Source organism: Saccopteryx bilineata, chromosome 3, assembly GCF_036850765.1.
Source record: "Saccopteryx bilineata isolate mSacBil1 chromosome 3, mSacBil1_pri_phased_curated, whole genome shotgun sequence".
Lineage (NCBI taxonomy): Eukaryota > Metazoa > Chordata > Mammalia > Chiroptera > Emballonuridae > Saccopteryx > Saccopteryx bilineata.
The window spans coordinates 146,692,844-146,715,169 of record NC_089492.1 but is presented as its reverse complement, the minus strand read 5'-3'; the positions used below and the strand labels follow the sequence as shown (position 1 = coordinate 146,715,169).

The 22,326-nt window shown below is 40.1% G+C and overlaps 1 protein-coding gene across 4 annotated transcripts in view; it reads right to left on the bottom strand.

Annotated features, from left to right (window-relative positions):
- Nucleotides 1-9: 9 nt before the first annotated feature.
- The window catches only part of CHMP3 (charged multivesicular body protein 3), a 104,431-nt gene continuing 82,114 nt past the window's right edge, over nucleotides 10-22,326 (bottom strand). For all 4 annotated transcript variants that reach the window (XM_066267661.1, XM_066267663.1, XM_066267662.1 and 1 more), the window contains 3 exons: nucleotides 8,935-9,056; nucleotides 6,113-6,227; nucleotides 10-538 (listed from right to left, as the gene is read on the bottom strand). In XM_066267661.1, coding sequence (XP_066123758.1) covers nucleotides 387-538; nucleotides 6,113-6,227; nucleotides 8,935-9,056 — 389 coding nt within the window. In that variant the 3' untranslated portion in view covers nucleotides 10-386. The remainder of the gene's footprint in view (nucleotides 539-6,112; nucleotides 6,228-8,934; nucleotides 9,057-22,326) is intronic.

Below are 22,326 nucleotides of genomic sequence, written 5' to 3'. Positions count from 1 at the left end.
CATGCGACCAAGTGTTAAAGCAGAAATTTATTGAAATCCATTTATATAGTGTTTTACAGACCACAAAAATGTACAGAATCCTCAACATTCTGGCAATGAACTCTATTCTCAGAAGTGTTTTGCGAGAAGACCAAATTCTTTGCCTTCCCTCCAAAAAGATACTTCTGTTTATACTCCGGAAAATGATGCATTTATTACACCATCTCAGGAACAATCCTGTTGAGATCCCCAAAGTTCTGCCAAGAGTAAAGAAACCCTTCTCCAGGATGCAAAGCCTCATCACAGAGGTATAGTGCAAGAGATACACGACGGAGTGCCATTGAGCGGAGTAGGCGCACAGCAGGTAGACAGGCCGTGGAAGAGCTGGAGGGCCTGGCTGGTGGCCTCTAGCTGCGGAGCGTGGCCAGCCGGGACTGCATGGCTTCCAGGGCCTCCTCCTCCTCTTCCTCCTCCTCCTCCTCTGAGGCGGCCATGGCCCCTGGAGGTTCAGGCTCTGGAAGGGCATCAGTCACTTTACTAGGTGCTTTGCCCAAGGCCCCTGAAAAGAAACAGAGTGAACAGATTAACAAAATACTGGGTTAAGAACTTGGTCCATTATCCTCCCTGCCTTTCACACCTGGACAGTCTGACCGAGAAGGGGCAATAAAATAAGCTGTTTTGTCTACCTGAATCATTACCAGCTAGAAGCAGCTGTCATTGGGACTTGGACATGAACTGCAAAGTATAGAATGGTGACAACAATTCCAGTGCCATGCGGACTTTTCCTGGTCTCCTGCTCCCTGTGACAGCTCCTAACAGACTGAACTGTGGTTGGGTTGCATTTCTCAGGGATTTGGTATGGTGATGGGGCCAACTTGGACTTGGTGAACATGTTAAGGACACTACTCTTTTATGGATTCTTGCTGTATTGGCCAAGAGTTTGCTTAAAGGCTTTTAATCACTGTAAATAAAAAATAAAATAAAATAGAAGACTGGATAAAGAAGATGGGGCACATATACACCATGGTATACTATTCAGCCAGAAGAAATGATGACATCGGATCACTTACAGCAGAATGGTGGAATCTTGATAACATTATGTGGAGTGAAATAAGCGAATCAGAAAAAAACAAGAACTGCAGGATTCCATACATTGGTGGGACATAAAAGCGAGACTAAGAGACATGGACAGGAGTGTGGTGGTTACGGGGGGAGGGGAGAGGGAAGGAGGGAGAGAGGGAAGAGGAGGGGGAGGGGTACAAAATAAAAACTGGATAGAGGGTGACGGAGGATGATCTCTCTTTTGGTGATGGGTATGCAGCAGAACTGAATGACAAGATAACCTGGAAATGTTTTCTTTGAATATATGTACCCTGATTTATTGATGTCACCCCATTAAAGTAAAAATTTATTTATAAAAAAAATAAAAATTAAAAAAAAATAAAATGGAAGGAGAAATAAAAACCTTTCCAGACAAAAAAAAACCCCAAAAAACAAAAAAAAAACAAGCTGTTTTGGTGAGCTTGTAATCAGTTTAACAAATGTGCAAACATTGCATGACCAGGCAGTGGTGCAGTGAATAAAATGTCGGACTGGGATGCTGAGGACCCAGGTTCAAGACTCCGAGGTTGCCAGCTTGAGAGTGCAGGCTCATCTGGTTTGAGCAAAGCTCACCAGCTTGGACCCAAGGTCGCTGGCTCAAGCAAGGGGTTACTCGGTCTGCTGAAGGCCCGCAGTCAAGGCACATATGAGAAAGCAATCAATGAACAACTAAGGTGTCACAACGAAAAACTAATGATTGATGCTTCTCATCTCTATTTGTTCCTGTCTGTCTGTTCCTATCTATCCTTCTCTCTGAATCTGTCTCTGTAAAAAACAAAACAAAACAAAACAAAAATGTGCAAACATCAACTTGTAATGATGCCAAAATCAAAGTAAAGATTTCGATTTTAATAATTTTGGTTCTAAAACTCTTGATCTAATTTCCTAAACACTATTGAATACATAATTTTCAAGATTCATGAATGTTTTTCTGGACTATGGAGAAATTAGTCTTCTTTCTCCCAACAAATTAAAACAAATAAACAAACAAAAATTAAATCTCATTGATTACATTTTTTTTTTTTAACCAAACTTAAAACTCAGAAAATCCAGAAGTAAAAATAAATATTAAAAACTCCACTTCAGGCCCTGGCCGGTTGGCTCAGTGGTAGAGCATCGGCCTGGCGTGCAGAAGTCCTGGGTTCGATTCCCAGCCAGGGCACACAGGAGAAGCACCCATCTGCTTCTCCATCCCTCCCCCTCTCCTTCCTCTCTGTCTCTCTCTTCCCCTCCCGCAGCCCAGGCTCCACTGGAGCAGAGATGGCCCGGGCGCTGGGGATGGCTCCTCAGCCTCTGCCCCAGGCGCTGGAGTGGCTCTGGTCGCAACAGAGCGATGCCCCCCGCTCCCTGTGGGCGTGCCGGGTGGATCCCGGTCCGGCGCATGCGGGAGTCTGTCTGACTGTGTCTCCCCGTTTCCGGCTTCAGAAAAATACAGGAAAAAAAAAACACAAAACAAAAAACTCCACTTCAATCCAGATGGCAGAGTAGATAAATGCTGTACAGGCCTCCTCCCGTGACCACATCAAAACTACACCTGAACTACGGAACTGTCACTGAGAGCCACCTAAAGACTAGCTGAACAGGATTCCTGCAGGAGGGGCAGAGATGAGAAGTGGGCAGACCTCACAACCTCAGTGTGGCGATTAGAAATGGGACGGATATTGACCCCTGAGGAGTGAGGGGTCTCAGCCCCAAACCAGGCTGGGAAGAGGAGTCCCTATATCTGGCTGTGAAAATCAGCAGGAATCGCTTCTAAGAAAAACAAAGGGCTGTCGGGGACCAAGGTGCTGATCCTAAAAGGCCCACACACAGACTCACTTGCTCACAGACATATTTGCTCCAAGCTCCAGCACAGGAGCAGGAGCTTGAAAAACATTAGGAACATACAGAAGGAACTAAATTGACTAACTTCAGGATGAAGGCTGGAGGGGCCGGGAGGTGGTAGCTCCCTCCAGGGGGCAGAAGTGCTAGAATGCCACAAAATATTCAAGGTGACGAAAGGTACAATCTATAAATACCATTACTCTACCCAGCATGGCTATCATTTAGAATCGAAGGAAGATAGTTTCCCAGACAAAAAAACGGTAAAGACATGAATCACCACTAAACCATTATTACAAGAAACATTAAAGAGACTTCTTTCAGCAGAAAAGATAAAAAATATAAAGAAGAAAATACAAGAAAGAGCCCTGGTTGGATAGATTGGTTGGTTAGAGCATTGTTCTGATACGCAAGGTTGCTGATTTAATCTCCAGTCAGGGCACATAGAGAAAGAGATCAATGTTTCTGTCTCTCTCTTTCTCTCTCTTCCTCTCTCTCTAAAATCAAGTAATAACAAAATTTTAAAAATATATAAGAAAAAAATCTCAATGAAAACAGCAAGCAGCAGGCCCTGGCCGGTTGGCTCAGTGGTAGAGCGTCGGCCTGGCGTGCAGAAGTCCGGGGTTTGATTCCCGGCCTGGGCACACAGGAGAAGCGCCCATCTGCTTCTCCACCCCTCCCCCTCTCCTTCCTCTGTCTCTCTCTTCCCTCCCGCAGCTGAGGCTCCATTGGAGCAAAGATGGCCCGGGCACTGGGGATGGCTCCTTGGCCTCTGCCCCAGGCACTAGAGTGGCTCCGGTCAAGGCAGAGCAACGCCCCAGAGGGGCAGAGCATCGCTTCCTGGTGGGCGTGCCGGGTGGATCCCGGTCGGGCGCATGCGGGAGCCTGTCTGACTGTCTCTCCCCGTTTCCAGCTTCAGAAAAATACAAAAAAAACCCCCAAAAAAACAGTAAGCAGTAAAAGAGACCAATTATAAGCCAGTACAAAGATTTAAAAACAAAAAGAGGAATATGATGTATAATTACAACAACAAACTAAGGGTAACACACACACACACACACACACACAAATGAGAGAGAAGTAAAAAATAATGACAAAAACAGAAGTGTGGAGAGGGTGAGTAAAACAATAGTGGTTTTAGAAGATGCTCAAACTTAAGCAACCATCGCCTTAAAATAGACTGCTGTAGCAATAGCCTGGTATTTATGAAGCACATGGTAACCACAAACCAAAGATCTATACGAGATGCACAAGAAATCAAGAGTCATCCAATTATAATAGTACAGAAACTCATCAAAACACAGAGAAGAGCCTGACCTGTGGTGGCGCAGTGGATAAAAGCGTCGACCTGGAATGCTGAGGTTGCCGGTTCAAAACCCTGGGCTTGCCCGGTCAAGGCACATATGGGAGTTGAAGCTTCCTGCTCCTCCCCCCTTCTCTCTCTCTCTCTTTCTCTCTCTCTCTCTCTCTCCTCTAAAATGAATACATAAAAAATAATAATTTAAAAAAAAAAAAAGAAAAATAGCTTTGTCATGCTCTTGTCTTTAAAAAAAAAAACAAAAAAACACACAGAGAAGAGAACAAGACAATAAGAAAGGACCAGAGAACAACTACAAAAACAATCAGAAAACAATAAAATGGCAATAACTACATATTATCAATAACTAATTAAATACTAATGAACTGAATTCTTCAATAAGGGCAGCAGAATGAATAAAGAAACAAGACCTATACATATGTTTCCTACAAGAGACCAACTTCAGATGGAAAGACACACATAGACTGAAAAGAGAAGAATGAAAAAAGATAATTCAAGCAAATGAAAATTTAAAAATAAAGCTGGGGCAACAATACTTGTATCAGAAAAACTAAGACTTTAAAACAGAGGCGATAACAAAAAAAAATACAAAGGACATTTCATACAATAGCCAACATATGGAAACAACTTAAGTGTCCATTGGTAATGACCAGATAAAGAAGGTGTGGTACATGTATACAACAGAATATTACTTGGCCATAGAAAGGAATGAAATCTTACCATTCATAACAACATGGATGGACCTGGAGGGTATTATGCTAAGTGAAGTTAAGTCAGACAGAGAAAGACAAATACCACATGCTTCACTTATATGTGGAATGTGAAAAACCAAGTATGTGAACAAACAAACTCATAGATACACATGGGAGGAGGGTTGGACAGATGGATGAAAAAAGGTGAAAGCCATTATGAAGTACTAATTACCAGTTATAAAAATAGTCACAGGATACTCAGTGGGACACTTGAATCCATGTAAACATAATAAATTAAAAATTAATAAAAATTTAAAATAAATAAATAAAAATAGTCACAGGAATATAAAATACAGCATAGAGTATACAGTTAATAATATATATGGATGGTGTCAGATGGGTATTAGACTTACTGGGGTAATCACATTCATAAGGCCTATAATTGTCTAATCACTATGCTGTATACCTGGAACTAATATAGTACTGTATACATCAACTGTAACTGAAAACTAAATTTAAAAACAGTAAAGAAAACCAATAACATTCATTAACCATCACTCAGAGATAACTATTATTTTTCTATAGATGTGGTTTTTACATAAAAGTGTGTATTTTCTCTTTTTCTTTTTCCATGTGAAAGGAGAGGAGATGGGGAGATAGAGAAACAGACTCCCACATGCGCCCTGACCAGGAGCCACCCAGCAACCCCTGTCTGGGGTGATGCTCTGCCCATCTGGGACCATGCTCACACCGAGCTATTTTTAGTGCCTGAGGAGAAGGCTTGATGGAGCCATCCTCAGCGTCTGAGCCCATACGAGCCATTGCTGTGGGATGGGGGGGAGGAGAAGAGAAAGAGAGAGAGAGAGAGAAGGGGAAAGGGGAAGGGGTGGAGAAGCAGATGGTTGTTTCTCCTGTGTGCCTTGACTGGGAATTGAACCAGGACATCCACATGCCGGGCCAATGCTCTACCACTGAGCCAACCAGCCAGAGCCTAAATCAATTCATTTTCTTTATCTGTGCTTTAAAAAATATGATTAGAGACATTGTGTTTCTTTTTCAAAAAATAACTTGGCATAATCTAAAATTAAAAATGTAGACGTAAGGGAGACATAACCTGAAATAAAGGCAACTAATCAGTTTAGTGAATGCAGAAAGAATGGCCATGGAAGGAGGCGAGAGAGGAGGAATGTCAGGGTCGTACCTGCTGTAATTTCAAACAGAATTTTGTCTATTTCCATTTCTGCTGCTTCTTCCATTTCTTCCTGGTCATCCATGCTTTCAAAAGTATCCTCTAACATCTCTTCTATGATCCCAGCCTAAATACAGAATAAAGCGTGTCACTTCCAACTGTTAATCTGTTCCCAAAGACACTTTTAAGGGCCAGAGCCAAGTGAATTTTTTAGTGTCTCCCAGGCCCGCCCACCCTGGTAAGGGCTACCACACAAGACTGCTGCCACTGGAAACACTGGATGCTGTCCTCTCTGCAGAAAGGCAAAGGCCAAAGGGAAATTGCTCTCTCCAATTTAGCACCAAAACAGCACCATCCAATGTCAAAAGATGGGGCAAGTGACGTCCCTGGCAGAAGAGGTAGGAAGGGGCTGAGTGGCCGTGGTGCAGGGCAGAAGGAAAGTATGGTCAGGCTTCTGGGAAGTGGACGGAAGAGAAAGGTCTGACTGCTCTTAACAAGAACTGAGCCTCTTCCTTTGTACCTTGACATCCCAATGATTCGAGAAGCAGCAGGTCACATGGCAGCGCCAGCTCTCGTTCCTTGCACTCAGCCAGGGCACAGCTCTCACTGAGCATGCTCATGGGATCAAATTTAAAGCAAGCCCTCTCTCCTGCCCAACCTTTTGCTCCACTCACATGAATTAATGACACGAAGAAGCTCGTGCCATATTGTCCACTCACAGACCCTTTCCTTCCAACAAAAATGAACAAACTCATTCACATTCAAGGTCACAAAGATGGAGTCCCCTGTAGTCATCTTAGTGCAAGAGGTTATTGTAAAAGAGGTTCAATACACATGTACTGTTTAAAACAGAGGTCGGGAACCTATGGCTCATGAGCCAGATGTGGCTCTTTTGATGGCTGCATCTGGCTCACAGACAAATCTTTAATTAAAAAAAAAAATAATATTAAAAATATAAAACATTCTCATGTATTACAATCCATTCATTTCCTACCACTCATGTTCATGGTTGTGGGTGGCTGGAGCCAATCACAGCTGTCCTCCGGGACAACACTAAATTTTTATTGGATAATATGTAACGTACATGGATCATTGTATGACTCTCACGGAATTACATTTTAAAATATGTGGTGTTCATGGCTCTCTCAGCCAAAAAGGTTCCCGACCCCTGGTTTAAAAGAACTTACTAGAATCCTGACTATAATAGCCCTTGACATCCTGGAAGTAGAAGCTGTCCTTCATTAACTCCATTAGCAACCAATGCCTGCTCTGTGCCACATGACACATCAAATGAAATGACTAAGAGCGTGTCCCTGGCCTTGATGAGCTGGACCCCCATCGGAGGTTTTGGTTTGCACCTGGGGATGCATCACTGGATGAATTCCATAAATATTATCTACCACATGCAAACCTTCTTTCAAATCCATATTCCTTCAGTATTCAGAAACCATTGTGGACAAGATGCCAGATCTAAAAAATGGATTCTGCTCAGAACCTGATGGCTACACGAGATAGAATGAACAGGCACAGTCACTCCCAATCAGGGGATGAGACACCGGCAAACCATTGTTAAAAGACAGGCCCTCCTGCTCCCTTTCCTCCTACTGGTACTATGCAAGTTCTCCTGCCAAAGCCCTGGCCTCTGGGCTTTTTATGTTGCTTCTCTTGTCATTAGTTTTCTTCTCCAGTTCCTCTCTCCTATGATTAGTTTTCTTCTCCAGTTCCTCTCTCCTATGCCCTAGAGTCCCATATATAATTCAAGTTCATGAGTGAAATTCCCTAGGAGAAAAAAAGTATTTCTTGCTTTACAAACCACATACAAGAATTTGAGGTGTACAATCTTGTCTCATAGGCCACACGTCTGAAGCATGAATCAGCCCCTGGACCAGGCACTTCCTGCCACCATTTACTCTGAGGCAGCTCTGGCAGTAAGGTCAGACATCAGTGCTCCAACCTCAGAACTGTCACTTGCTACCAATGTTACTTAGAAGTTACCTGACAACTTCAAGATTCAGTTTCTTCCTGTGTAAAATGGGGATAACAATACCTACCTCACAAGGTCGCTGTGTGGACCTGACAGGACAGGATGTGTGATGCACCACTGGCCGGCAGGGGGCTCAGTAACACACACTCCTGAGTCAGGACAGGTCCTTGCCAGGCCCCAGCGTTGGGGACGGCAGGTAGTTACTATTTTCTATTTGGTTCTTAGTCTATCCTTTTCTAGTCTACAACAGACATCAGCAAATTATACCCACGGGATCAAATGTCTACTTCCTGCTTTTGTAAATAAAGTTTTATCGGAACAGTCACTCTCATTTGTTTACATATTATCTATAGTTGCTTTTACACTACAAAGCAGTGTCAAGAAGTTAGAACAAAAATGAATGGCCTACAAAGTAGAAGTTACATTTAATATTTAGTCCTTTATAGAAAAAATTCTGCCCAGTATTGGCTGGCAAGGGAAGCAGAACGACCTTCCGTGCCAGTCTAACATTCCCCTAGAACAGACGGCGGACCCTGGGCTTTGTTCTGTCTCCTTACGTCAGAACCTGTAAACTCTAGCTTCCTGAACCCTAAACACTTCTCCTTTTATCTCCTATGTCCCCTAAGGCCATGGGTATAATTTCACTTCTTTTAAGGGGTACTCCAGCGATCTGACCCCGCCTCCACCATGCTCAGCTCAGGCACTTTCAACCAACGTGAGCAGCTGCTCCTCCGTCCTCAGTGTCTGGCAAGTGTAGTCTGTCTGTTCCCACCCGACATAGCCCCTGCCACCTGCCGAGGGTGACACTGAGTGACTTAGAATGGGATGCAGGGTTAGCCAGGGTCACGACCTTCATCATCTCTTTGGACAGCTCCCGCATGGTGGCCTGGATTTCTGGGATCTTCACAAGACTCTGCATGGCCTTCATCACTTCGGTGCTCTTCTGTAGGGAACCAGCCACTCGCAAAACCGCTGGAAGAGAAAGGGAACAGTCAGGATTGCTCAACAGATGTGATGCAAGATAGAAAAAAGCATGAGGCAAACCGTGAGCCCTTCGAATAAAAGGGAAGAGTAGTATGTGTATTCCCAAAGCTATTTATGTATCTGTGGAATACATTACTGCACTAATTGACCAAGAAACTAACTTTTCCAAACTGTGTGCTACTTTGCTAACACTGGTACAAATTTTTCTGAGCATGAACAACTGGACAATCTGGAGAGTGACCTTAAGGGTTGCAGCTGACCTTAGGGAAGAAAACTAGCCAGGAATGACTATGACACCCAGACTAAGTCACACATGAAAGGTACAGCTCTAGACCCTGCCAAGGCCACACTAGAAAACAGAAGGATTTATGCTACCCAAGTAGTGGTCTTTACAAAACCAGCCTATGGACTACAGCTGCTCTGTGTTAGTTCTCAGGAAAATGAGAGAAACCAGAATAACATACGCTGAGGATATGCGTGTGTCAGTGTAGACTGTTACAGTTCCTTGCTAGGGAAAGACTGTATTCTGAGATCATACGCGCATATACATATATATTTTTTACCCATTCATCTATTGATAAATACCTAGGATATATTTTCCTATCCTGGTTATTATAAAAAGTACTGCAATGAACATAATAGTATACACATCTTTTCAAATTAGTGTTTTTGTTTTCTTTGAATAAATACCCAGGAGTAGAATCGCTGGGTCATATGGCAGCTCTATTTTTAATTTTTTGAGGAAACTCCACACTGGTTACCATAGGGGCTGCACAAATTTACACAAGGGTTCCCTTTTCTCCACATCCACTTGTTATTTGTTGATTTTTTTGATAGTCATTCTGGCAGGTGTGAGGTGGTAGCTCGTTGATTTTTGTTTCCCTTATATCTTTTCATATGTCTGTTGACCATTTATATGTCCTCTATGCAGAAATTCAGGTCATTTGCCCATTTTTAAGTTGGACTTTTTGTTTTATGTTGTATGAGTTCCTTACAAATACTGGATATTAACCCTTCACTGGATATATCATTTGTGAATATCTTCTCACATTCAGTTGACTTTTTGTTTTGTTAATGATTTCTTTTGCTGTGCAAAAACCTTTTTAGTTTGATGTAGTTTCATCTGTTTTTTCTTTTGTTGCCCATGCCTGAGGAGAGAAAAAAGATATTGCTAAGACTGACGTCACAGATTTTACTGTCTGCGTTTTCTTCTAGGGGTTTTATAGATTCAGGTTTCACATTTTATCTATTTTGAGTTTAATATTCGTATGGTGTAAAAAATGGTCCAATTTCATATTTTGCATGTATCTAACACCGCTTATAGAACAGACTGTTTTTACTCCATTGTACATCCTTGACTCCTTTTTCATACATTAGTTGACTGTAAGCCAGGATTTCTGAGCTCTATTCAATTCCACTCATCTATACTCATCTTGTTTTTGTTTATTTTATTATTATTTTTATTGACTGATTGATTTTAGAGAGAGAGGAAGGCAAAGAGAGATGAGGCGAGAGGGAGAGACAGAGAAACACTCTTGTACGTGCCCCATCCAGGGATTAAACCCACAACCACGGCGCATGAAGATGACACTAACCAACTGAGCTACCTGGCAGGGCCTATATATCTGTTTTTATGTCAGTACCATACTGTTTTAATTACTTTGCCTTTATAAACATAGTTTGAAATCAGGGAATGTATTATCTCCTATCTTATTCTTTTTCAAAATTCTTTGGCTATCTGAGGTCTTTTGTGGGTCCATATGAATTTTAAGATTAGTTGTTCTAGTTCTGAGAAGAATGGCACTGATATTTTCATAAGGGTTGTATGGAATCCATATATTGCTTTAGGTAGTAAGGACATTTTGACAATATTAATCCTTCGAACCCAGGAGCATGGTAAATCCTCCCATTTATTTGTATACTCTTCAATGTCTTACAGTTTTCAGAGCATAGTTCTTTTACCTCTCTGATTAAATTTATCCCTAGTATTTTTGGGGGATGAAACTGTAAGTGGGACTGTTTCTAATTGTTTGTTATTGGTATATAAAAACAACCATTTCTGTATATTAATTTTGCATTCTGCAACTTTACTGAATTCATTTCTTAGTTTTAATAAGTCCTTAGAGTTTTCTAAATTTGGTATCAGGTGATCTGTAAATAGTGAACTTTACCATATTTGCCCATGTATAAGATGCACCTTTTTAAAAAAAATATGGGGCCTAAAAACTGGGTGCATTTTATACAGTGGTTGTGGCACTTCAAATGCCATAGATCAGTGGTCCCCAACCTATTATGGGCCACGAACCGGTTTAATGTCAGAAAATATTTTCACGGACCGGCCTTTAGGGTGGAACAGATAAATGCACAAAATAAAATTATGCGACCGGCATAAAAACTGTGGTATTTTTAAATATAATTGTTGAACTTACGAGACAAGTGTCAAGAGTGAGTCTTAGATGGGTGTAACAGAGAAGATCTGGTCATTAAAAAAAAATAAAACATCGTTCAGACTTAAATATAAATAAAACGGAAATAATGTAAGTTATTTATTCTTTCTCTGAGGACCGGTACCAAATGGCCCACGGACCGGTATCACTCCACGGCCCGGGGGTTGGGGACCACTGCCATAGATGGAACTAAGGACGAGGCAATATATGAAGACAGTGATTCGTCATCAGACACAGATGAGGACAAGCTAATGGATGGGAGTTTTGACAGTGACGAGGAGTTGGATGAATTTTATAATGAATAAACTTGAGTTCAATAACTTTATATAATACATATTTTTTCAAATTTCAGGCCTCAAAATTAAGGTGTGTCTTATACATGGGAGCATCTTATACATGGGGAAATACTGTAATTCTTCCTTTCTGATCTGATGCCTTTTATTTCTTTTTCTTTGACTGCTGAGGCTAGGACTTCCAGTACTAAGGTGAATGGGCATTCAGGTCTTGTTCCTGATCTTAGAGAAAAAGCTTTCAGCTTTTCACTATTACGTATAATATTAACTGTGCGTTTGTGACATAGAACCTTTATTATGTTGAAGTATGTTCCTTCTATAGCCACTTTGAGAGTTATCAAAAAAATTCTTAAATTTTATCAAGTGCTTTTTCACCATCTGTAGAAATGATCGTATGATTTTTATCACTCATTTTGTTGACTTCATGTATCACATTAATTGATTCATGAATACTTGACCCTCCTTGCATTCCTGGGAGATTCCACTTGATCTTGGTGTATAATCCTTATAATGTATTGGTGAATCCAGTTTGTTATTTTGTTGAGAACTTTTTTAAGTTTGAGGCATGAGGAAATGTCACCATTTCCACAGTATTGGGTTCATGGTTCTTGTCTTCTCAAGAGAAGGATTTCAGACGAGAGATGCAAATAGCAAAGCAGGCAGAGGTTTATTACCAAAGACAAAGTACACTTGAAAGATTTCCAAGTGGGCACCTCAGACCAATCTGTGTGCCTTGAGAATTTTTGCATCTATATTCATCAAGCATACTGGACTGTAATTTTATTTTTCTTTCTTTCTTTCTTTGTAGTGTCCTTCTCTGATTTTAGTTATCACAGTAATGCTTGCTTCATAGACAAAGTTTGAAGTATTCCTTCCTCTTAAATATTTTGAAAAACAGGTATCAATTCTTCTTTAAATATTTGGTAGAATTCACCTGTGAAAGAGTCTGGTCCTTTTATTTGTTGGAAGTTTTACGATTACTCTTTCGATTTCATTACTAGCAATCACTCTGTTCAGATTCATTTTTTCTGGTTCAGTCATGGAAGTTTATACATTTCTAGATATTTATCCATTTCTTCTAGGCTGTCAAATGTATTGCCAGTAATTGTTCATAGTATTCTCTAGTAATTCATTATGTACCATAGCATTGGTTGGAAATTCTCTTCCATTTATGATTTTATTTATTTGAGCTCTTTTGTTCTTTGAGTTTAGCTAAAGTTTTGTCAATTTTGCTTATCTTTTCAAAGAATAGGCTTTTAGCTTCATAGTTCTACTTTTAAATTTTGTTAACTTTGGCTCTGATTTTAATTATTTACTTCTTTCTACTTGCTTTGGGTTTTACTTGTTCTTCTTTTTCTAGCTCCCTTAGGTGTAACATTAGGTCATGTATTTGCGGATTTTCTTATTTCTTGCGGTAAGCCTGTATAGCTATGAACTTCCCTCTTTGATCTGCTTTTACTGTATCCCATAAATTTTTAAAAGTTGTGTTTTCATTTTCATTTGTCTCAGGCAGTTTATTTTGTCTGATTTCCACTTTGATTAATTGTTTAGTAGCATGTTGTTTAGTCTCTGTGTACCTGTGTTTTCCCCAGTTTTCTTCCTGTACTAGATTTTTAGTTTCATGCCATTATAGTCAGAAAATAGGCTTGATATGATTTCAGTCTTCCTGGATTTATTAAGGCTTGTTCTGTAGCCTAATATAGGATCTATCCTGAAGAATGTTCCACAGGCACTTGAAAAGAATGTGTATTATACAGGTTTTGGATGACATATTCTACAAATGACCACTAAAACAATCTGGTCGAATGTGATATTTAAAGTCTGGATGAGGAGTCACATCAGAGAAATGACGGCGTGAGAGATACTCCTCATCTTTCCCCTTGAAATTTCAACAAATTCTACAACTATATTCAGAGAAAAAACCCCAGATGAACCTGAAATATACACACAACAGATAGACAAAGGTATGATCGCACAAGAAGGCAGGCCAAAGCACAGAAGAAAAAATAATACCAGAGGACTGAGTCTTTCTCCTTCCTCACAGACCTGAGGGAGGGAGGCATTGTTTGCGCAGGCTTTGTCTCACACCCGTAGGAGCCGGGTAGAGAGCCTGGGGGTAAGGAGCAGAGCAAGGGGCAACGACCAAGAATGGGGAGCAGGACCAATTCCCAGCGTCAGCTGCACTCGTGATTGCAGGGCTGAGCTATTACTGGCACGGGGTACACACAAAGCCAGTGGCAAGCTCCCAAGAACTGGAGGTGAACAGCTTGTGGAGATCGGCCCACAGGACACTGGGGCGTGCTTTATCTGCCCGCCCAACTGGCACAATTTAACCCTGTGGCGCCAGACATGCTAGATCTGGGGTCTGCACACCACCAGCTCTGAAGCTTGGGCACCGGCTTGCCGAAAGGAGTTTAGCATATGTGGACGGGAAGCCCCTGATCTGAGATCTCTGCCGCAGCTGCTCCTGAAACTTGAGGATACCAGCTTGTGGCATGAACCCGTGGCCCAGCCCAGGGCTGTGCTTGGAAAGCTTAGAGTGATATCAGAGGAGGGACTGGAGTCCGTCACCCCAGCCTTCCAGTTCCTCATTGCTCTCCTTCCTGTGAAAACAGCAGTGGAGGCAGACTCCCCTCCACTAGGTCTCCAGGCTACTCTCTCCTGTGAAAGCACCCAGAAACTAGATCCCCTGCTCTGTTGAGATGTGGGGGAGGGCCCTGGAGGACTCCTCGTCAGCCAGTGCCAGTATCATAAAGTTGCAAAGCCCTAGCAATGAGCCCCTCCTACCAATGCCACAACCATGCCTTCATCATTACAAACAGATCACTCAAGAATGTCGCAGAGGTAAATCTTATAGTGCAGTGCCCCCTGCCAGAAAAAGAAATTATTATCTCTTATTGGGGTTATTAACAATATCACCCATAAATGCTATTAAGGTAAATAAACTCAAATATGGATATGCAAGACAGAGACATAGCTCAGATAGATGATGAAAACTCTCTAGAAAAAAATCTCAATTACATGGAAACCTTGGAGCTTAATGACAGAGAATTCAAAATCGAAGCTCTAAAAATACTCAATAAGACATAAGAAAACACTTAAAGGCAATTTAGTGAGCGCAAAAAAACCTTAATAAAAAGAGTACTTCACCAAGAAAACTGAAACTATAAAAAAAAACAAAACAAAGATGAAAAACTCAATACAGGAACTGAAAAATGAGGTAACAAGCTTAGCCAATAGAACAAGCCAGAAAGAGGAGAGAATCAGTGACATTGAAGACAGGCAACTAGGGATACTACAGAGAGAAGAAAAGAAAGGCTCCCAAATTTAAAAAAACAAGAAAGCCTTACAAGAATTGTCTGATTCCATCAGGAAGAGCAATATAAGAATAATGGGTATATTAGAAGAGGAAGAGAGGGGAAAAAGGAATGAAGAACATATTGAAACAAATAATCGATGAGAACTTCCCAAGCCAGTAGAAAGAGTTAAAGCCTCAAATCCAAGAAACAAACAGAACCTCGAGTTATCTCAACCCAAACAGACCTACTCCAAGGCACACTGTGATGAAATTATCACAAATCAATGACAAATAAAGAATCCTCAAGGCAGCTAGGGAGAAGGATATAATATATGAAGGAAGGCCCATTAGGCTATCATCAGATTTCTCAGCAGAAACTCTAGAAGGCAGAAGGGAGTGGACCCCAACATTTAAAGTACTGAAAGAGAGGAACTACCAACCAAGAACACTATATCCATCAAAGCTATCCTTCAAATATGAAGGGAAAATGAAAACATTTACAGACATACAGAAGCTGAGGAAATTATCACCAGAAAACCTCCACTAAAGGAGGTTATCCAACCAAATATAAAGAACAAAACAAGACAAAATTACAAGTACAGTTGGCTTGTACTTGAGATACAAACAGACCAACATACGAATTTTTTAAGATACGAGCTGCGACTCGGTCCATATTTTTGTTCAAGATATGAGCAAAATTCTGATATGAGTTGTGTCAGAAGCTGCCGCTAGTTGGCAAGTTGGTGCATGGGTCCAGTATCGGCAGTTTGATATACGAGTTGACTGACTTACAAGCTCGGTTACATAATGAGTTAAATTCGTATCTCAAGGTACCACTGTAAAAATTTTTTAACAAAACCACAATAGAAACAAGGATAATCTGTGACAACAAGATAAAAGGGGAGAGGATAAAGGTCAGCAGTAACAAAGGAGGATGGAGTGCAGAAGCACTCATGAGATAATAGACTCTAATAAATATTGTAAATGGACTGAATTCACCAATAAAGAGGCAGAGTAGCAGACTGGATCAAGGATCAAGACCAAACAATATGCTGCCTTCAAGAGACACATCTAAAGCTACAAGGATAAAAACAGATTCAAAGTGAAACGTTGGAAAACGATACTCCAAACAATTAATATCCAAAGAAAAGCAGGAGTAGCTATACTCATATCTGACAATGCTAACTACAAGACAACAAAGGTAACCATACACAAGGATGGACATTTTGCAATGATAAAGCGGACAGCATATCAAGAAGACATAACATTCCTTAATATATATGCACCAAACCAAGGAGCACCAAAATATATAAGACAACTACTAACTGATCTAAAAGTGCAAACCGAAAGAAATTATACTCATACTTGGAGACCTCAATAGATCACTGACGGCTTTAGATTGTTCATCCAAAAGAAGTATCAGCCTTCATTGTACTCAAAACAGCCTGTTACTAGCATAAGAACAGACATATAGATCAATGGAACATAACTGAGAACTGAGAACCCAAAAATAAACCCACAGTTCTATGGACAACTGATATTTGACAAAGGAGGTAAGGAAATACAATGGAGTAAAGATAGCCTCTTCAACAAATGGTGTTGGGAAAATTGGACAGCTACCTGCAAAAAAATGAAAGTAGACCACCAACTTACACCAATCACAAAAATAAACTCAAAATGGATAAAAGACTTAAATGTAAGCCGGAAAACCATAAGCATCTTAGAAGAAAACATAGGCAGTAAGCTCTCTGACATCTCTTGCAGCAATATATTAGCCGATTTATCTCCACGAGCAAGTGAAATAAAAGACAGGATAAACAAATGGGACTACATCAAACTAAAAAGACAATATGAACAGAATAAAAAGACAAACTACACAACGGGAGAATATATTTGACAATACGTCTGATAAGGGGTTTATAACCAAAATTTATAAAGAACTTGTAAAACTCAATACCAGGAAGACAAACAATCCAATCAAAAAATGGGCCAAAGAAATGAATAAACACTTCTCCAAAGAGGACATACAGATGACAAATAGGCATATGAAAAAATGCTCAACATCACTAATCATTAGAGAAATGCTAATTAAAACCACAATGAGATATCACCTCACACCAGTCAGAATGGCGCTCATCAACAAAACAACACAGAATAAGTGCTGGCGAAGATGTGGAGAAAAGGGAACCCTCCCGCAATGCTGGTGGGAATGCAGACTGGTGCATCCACTGTGGAAAACAGTATGGAGATTCCTCAAGAAATTAAAAATTGAACTGCCTTTTGACCCAGCTATACCACTTTTAGGAATATACCCTAAGAACACCCTAGCACTGTTTGAAAAGAAGAAATGCACCCCCATGTTTATGGCAGCATTGTTCACAATAGTGAAGATCTGGAAATAGCCCAAGTGTCCATCAGTGGACGAGTGGATTAAAAAGCTTTGGTACCTATATACTATGGAATACTACTCAGCCATAAAAATGATGACATTGGATCATTTACAACAACATGGATGGACCTTGATAACATTATACTGAGTGAAATAAGTAAATCAGAAAAAACTAAGAACTATATGATTCCATACATAGGTGGGACATAAAAATGAGACTCAGAGACATGGACAAGAGTGTGGGGGTTACGGGATAGGGAGGAGGAGAGGGAGAGGGTTGGGGGAGGGGAGGGGCACAAAGAAAACCAGTTAGAAGGTGATGGAAGACAATTGGACTTTGGGTGATGAGAGTGCAGCATAATCAAATGTCAAAATAACCTAGAGAGCCTGACCAGTGGTGGCGCAGTGGATAGAACATCGAACTGGGATGCGGAAGGACCCAGGTTTGAGACCCCGAGGTCGCCAGCTTGAGCGCGGGCACATCTGGTTTGAGCAAAAAGCTCACCAGCTTGGACCCAAGGTCGCTGGCTCAAGCAAGGGGTTACTCGGTCTGCCGAAGGCCCATGGTTAAGGCACATATGAGAAAGCAATCGATGAACAACTAAGGTGTCACAACAAAAAACTGATGATTGATGCTTCTCATCTCTCTCTGTTCCTGTCTGTCTGTCCCTGTCTATCCCTCTCTCTGACTCTCTCTGTCCCTGTAAAAAGAAAAAAAGAAAAAATATATAACTTAGAGATGTTTTCTCTGAACATATGTACCCTGATTTATCAATGTCACCCCATTAAAATTAATAATAAAAAAAAAAGCAACTGAGCAGTGGCCCCAGATAGGCAGAGCATCACCTTGTAGGGGGCTTGCCAGAGGGATCCCAGTAGGGGTGCATGCAGAAGTCTATCTCTTTGCCTCCTTGCCTCTCAATTAAAAAATAAAAAAGTGCTCTCCAATTCTTAATGTCAAGCCCAAATGAATGCTTAAAAAATTTTAAATATATTACTTCTATAAATAGCTATTTTTTATAAAATAAAAAAATAAACAAGGGAAAAAAAAATATTGGCCTTAAATGAAACACTAGAACAAATGGACATAGAGACATCTATAGTACATTTCATCCCCAAACATCAGAGTGTACATTTTTCTCCAGTGTACATGGAATATTCTCAAGAATAAACCATATGCTGGGCCACAAAACCAACACCAACAAATTTAGAAAGCTTGAAATTATACCAACCATATTCTCTGACCATAAGGCTTTGAAACTAGAATTCAACTGCAAAAAAGAAGTAAACACACCCACAAAAAATGTGGAAATTAAACAACATACTTCTAAACAATGAATGGGTCAAAGAAGAAATAAAAGAAGAGATCAAAAGATATATACAGACAAATGAAAATGACAACACAACATATCAGAATCTCTGGGATGCAGCAAAAGCAGTAATAAGAGGGAAGTTCATATCATTACATGCTTATATGAAAAAGCAAGAGAGAGCCCAAGTAAAGCACCTAACATCACATCTTAAGGAACTAGAAAAAGAACAAAGGCAAACAAAAACCAGGAGAAGAAAGGAAATAATAAAAATTAGAGAAGAAATAAAATAAAGAATGGAAAAACTACAGAAAAATTAATACAACAAAGAGCTGGTTCTTTGAAAAGATCAATAAAATTGACAAACCCCTGGCAAGATGCGCTAAGGAAAAAAGAGAAAAGACTCATATAAACAAAATCCAAAATGAAAGAGGAGAAATTACCACAGATATCATAGCTTTACAAGGGATTATTGCAGAATACTATGAAAAAATATATGCCACCAAATTCAACAATCTAGAAGAAATGGATAAACTCCTATAACAATACAATCTTCCTAGACTGAATCACGAAGAAGTAGAAAGCCTAAATAGACCAATAAGCAGGGAGGAAATAGAAACAACTATCAAAAACCTCCCTAAAAATAAAAGTCCAGGGCCAGATGGATATACTAGTAAATTCTACCAAACATTCAAAGAAGAATTGGTTCCTATTCTTCTCAAAGTCTTCCAAAAAAATAAAGAAGAAGCAATACTTCCAAACACATTTTATAAGGCCAACATAACCCTCATACCAAAACCTGGCAAGGACAACACAAAATAGAAAACTACAGACCAATATCTCTAATGAATACAGATGTAAAAATCCTAAACAAAATACTAGCAAATTGAATACAACAACACATCAAAAAAATAATTCACCTTGATCAAGTGAGATTCATTCCAGAAATACAAGGATGGTTCAACATATGTAAAACAGTTAACATAATACACCATATCAACAAAGCAAAGAACAAAAACCATATGATCCTATCAATAGATGCAGAAAAGGTATTTGATAAAATACAACATCCTTTCATGTTTAAAACACTCAACAAAATGGGTATAGAAGTAAAATATCTCAACATAATAAAGGCCATTTATGACAAACCATCAGCTAACATCATACTAAATGGTAAAAAACTGAAAACTTTTCCTCTAAAATCAGGAACAAGACAAGGCTGCCCATTCTGTCCACTTCTATTCAACACAGTGCTGGAATTTCTAGCCAGAGCAATCAGACAAGAGAAAAAAATAAAAGGCATCCATATAGGGAAAGAAGAAGTAAAGATTACACTTTTTGCAGATGACATGATCCTGTACATAGAAATCCCCAAAGACTCCACAGAAAAGCTATTAGAAACAATAAACCAATACTGTCAGATTGCAGGATACAAAATTAATATTGCTTTTTTATATGCCAACAATGAAACCTCAGAAAAAGAACTCAAAAAAATAATCCCTTTTACAATAGCAACAACAACAAAAATACCTAGGAATAAACATAACAGAATGTAAAGGGGCCCTGGCTGGATGGCTCAGAGGTAGAGCACTGGCCTGGCGTGCAGGAGTCCCAGGTTCGATTCCTGGCCAGGGCACACAGGAGAAACGCCCATCTGCTTCTCCACCCCTCCCCCTCTCCTTCCTCTGTCTCTCTCTTCCCCTCCCGCAGCCAAGGCTCCATTGGAGCAAAGTTGGCCTGGGTGCTGAGGATGGCTCCATGGCCTCTGCCTCAGGTGCTAGAATGGCTCTGGTTGCAACAGAGCAACGCCCCAGATGGGCAGAGCATCGCCCCCTGGTGGGCATGCTGGGTGGATCCCAATTGGGCGCATGCGGGAATCTGTCTGACTGCCTCCCCGTTTTCAACTTCAGAAAAATACAAAAGGAAAAAAAGAAGAATGTAAAGGACTTATATACTGAAAACTACACAAAGCATTATAAAAGGAAATTGAAAAAGATACAATGAAATGGAATAATATTCCTTGTTCATGAATAGGAAGAATAAATATAGTTAAAATGGACATATTACCCAAAGCAACATACAAATTTAATTCAATTCCCATCAAAATTCCAATGTCATTTTTTTTAAAGAAATGGAACAAAAAATCATCAGGTTTATATGGAACCATAAAAAACCTTGACTAACCAAAGTAATCCTAAGGGAAAAAAAAACAAACAATGAAGCTGGAGGCATTACAATACTTGACTTCAAACTATACTACAGAGCCATGATAATCAAAATAGCATGGTACTGGTAGAAAATCACACACAGACCAATGGAACAGAATAGAGAGCCCAGAAATAAAACCACATACATATGGTCAAATCATCTTTGATAAAGGAGCCAAAAACACACAATGGAGAAAAGAAAGCCTCTTCAATAAATGATGCTGGGAAAATTGGAGAGCCACATTCAAAAGAATGAAACTTGACTACAGTTTATCTCGTACAAAAATTCAAAATGAATCAAAGAGCTAAATATAAGATCTGAAACAATAAATTACATAGAAGAAAACATAGGTACTAAACTCATGGACCTTGGCCAAAAAGAACATTTTATGAATTTGACCCCAAAGGCAAGGGAAGTAAAGGCAAAGATAAATGAATGGGACTACATCAGACTAAGAAGCGTCTGCACAGCAAAAGAAACTGTCACCAAAACAAACAGGCAACCAACTAAATGGGAGATGGTATTTTCAAACAACAGCTCAGAAAAGGGCCTAATATCCAAAATATATAAAGAACTCACAAAACTCAGCAACAAACAAGCAAACAATCCAATAAAAAAAACGGGAAGAGGACATGAACAGACACTTCTCCCAAGAAGAAATACAAATGGCCAACAGATATATGAAAAATGCTCATCATCACTATTCAAGAAATGCAAATCAAAGCTACAACCAGATACCACCTCACAACTGTTAGATTAGCTATTATCAACAAGACAGGTAATAACAAATGCTGCAGAGGCTGTGGAGAAAAAGGAACCCTCATTCACTGTTGGTGGGAATGTAAATTAATGCAACTATTATGGAAGAAAGTATGCTGGTTCCTCAAAAAATTAAGAATAGAACTACCATATGACCCAGCAATCCCTCTACTGGGTATATACCTCCAAAACTCGAAAACATTGGTACATAAAGACACATGCGCCCCCCCCCCCCATTCATCACAGCATTGTTCACAGTGGCCAAGACATGGAAACAATCAAAATGCCCTTAAATAGAGAACTGAATAAAGAAGATGTGGTACATATATACTATGTAATACTACTCAGCCATAAGAAATGATGAGATAGTATCATTTACGACGACACGGATGGAACTTGATAACATTATACTGAGTGAAATAAGTAAATAAGAAAAAGCTAAGAACTATATGATTCCATTCTTAGGTGGGACACAAAATTGAGACTCATGGGCAAAGACAGGGGTGTAGTGGTCACCACGGGAAAGGAAGGGTAGAGAGGCAGGAGGATGGGGG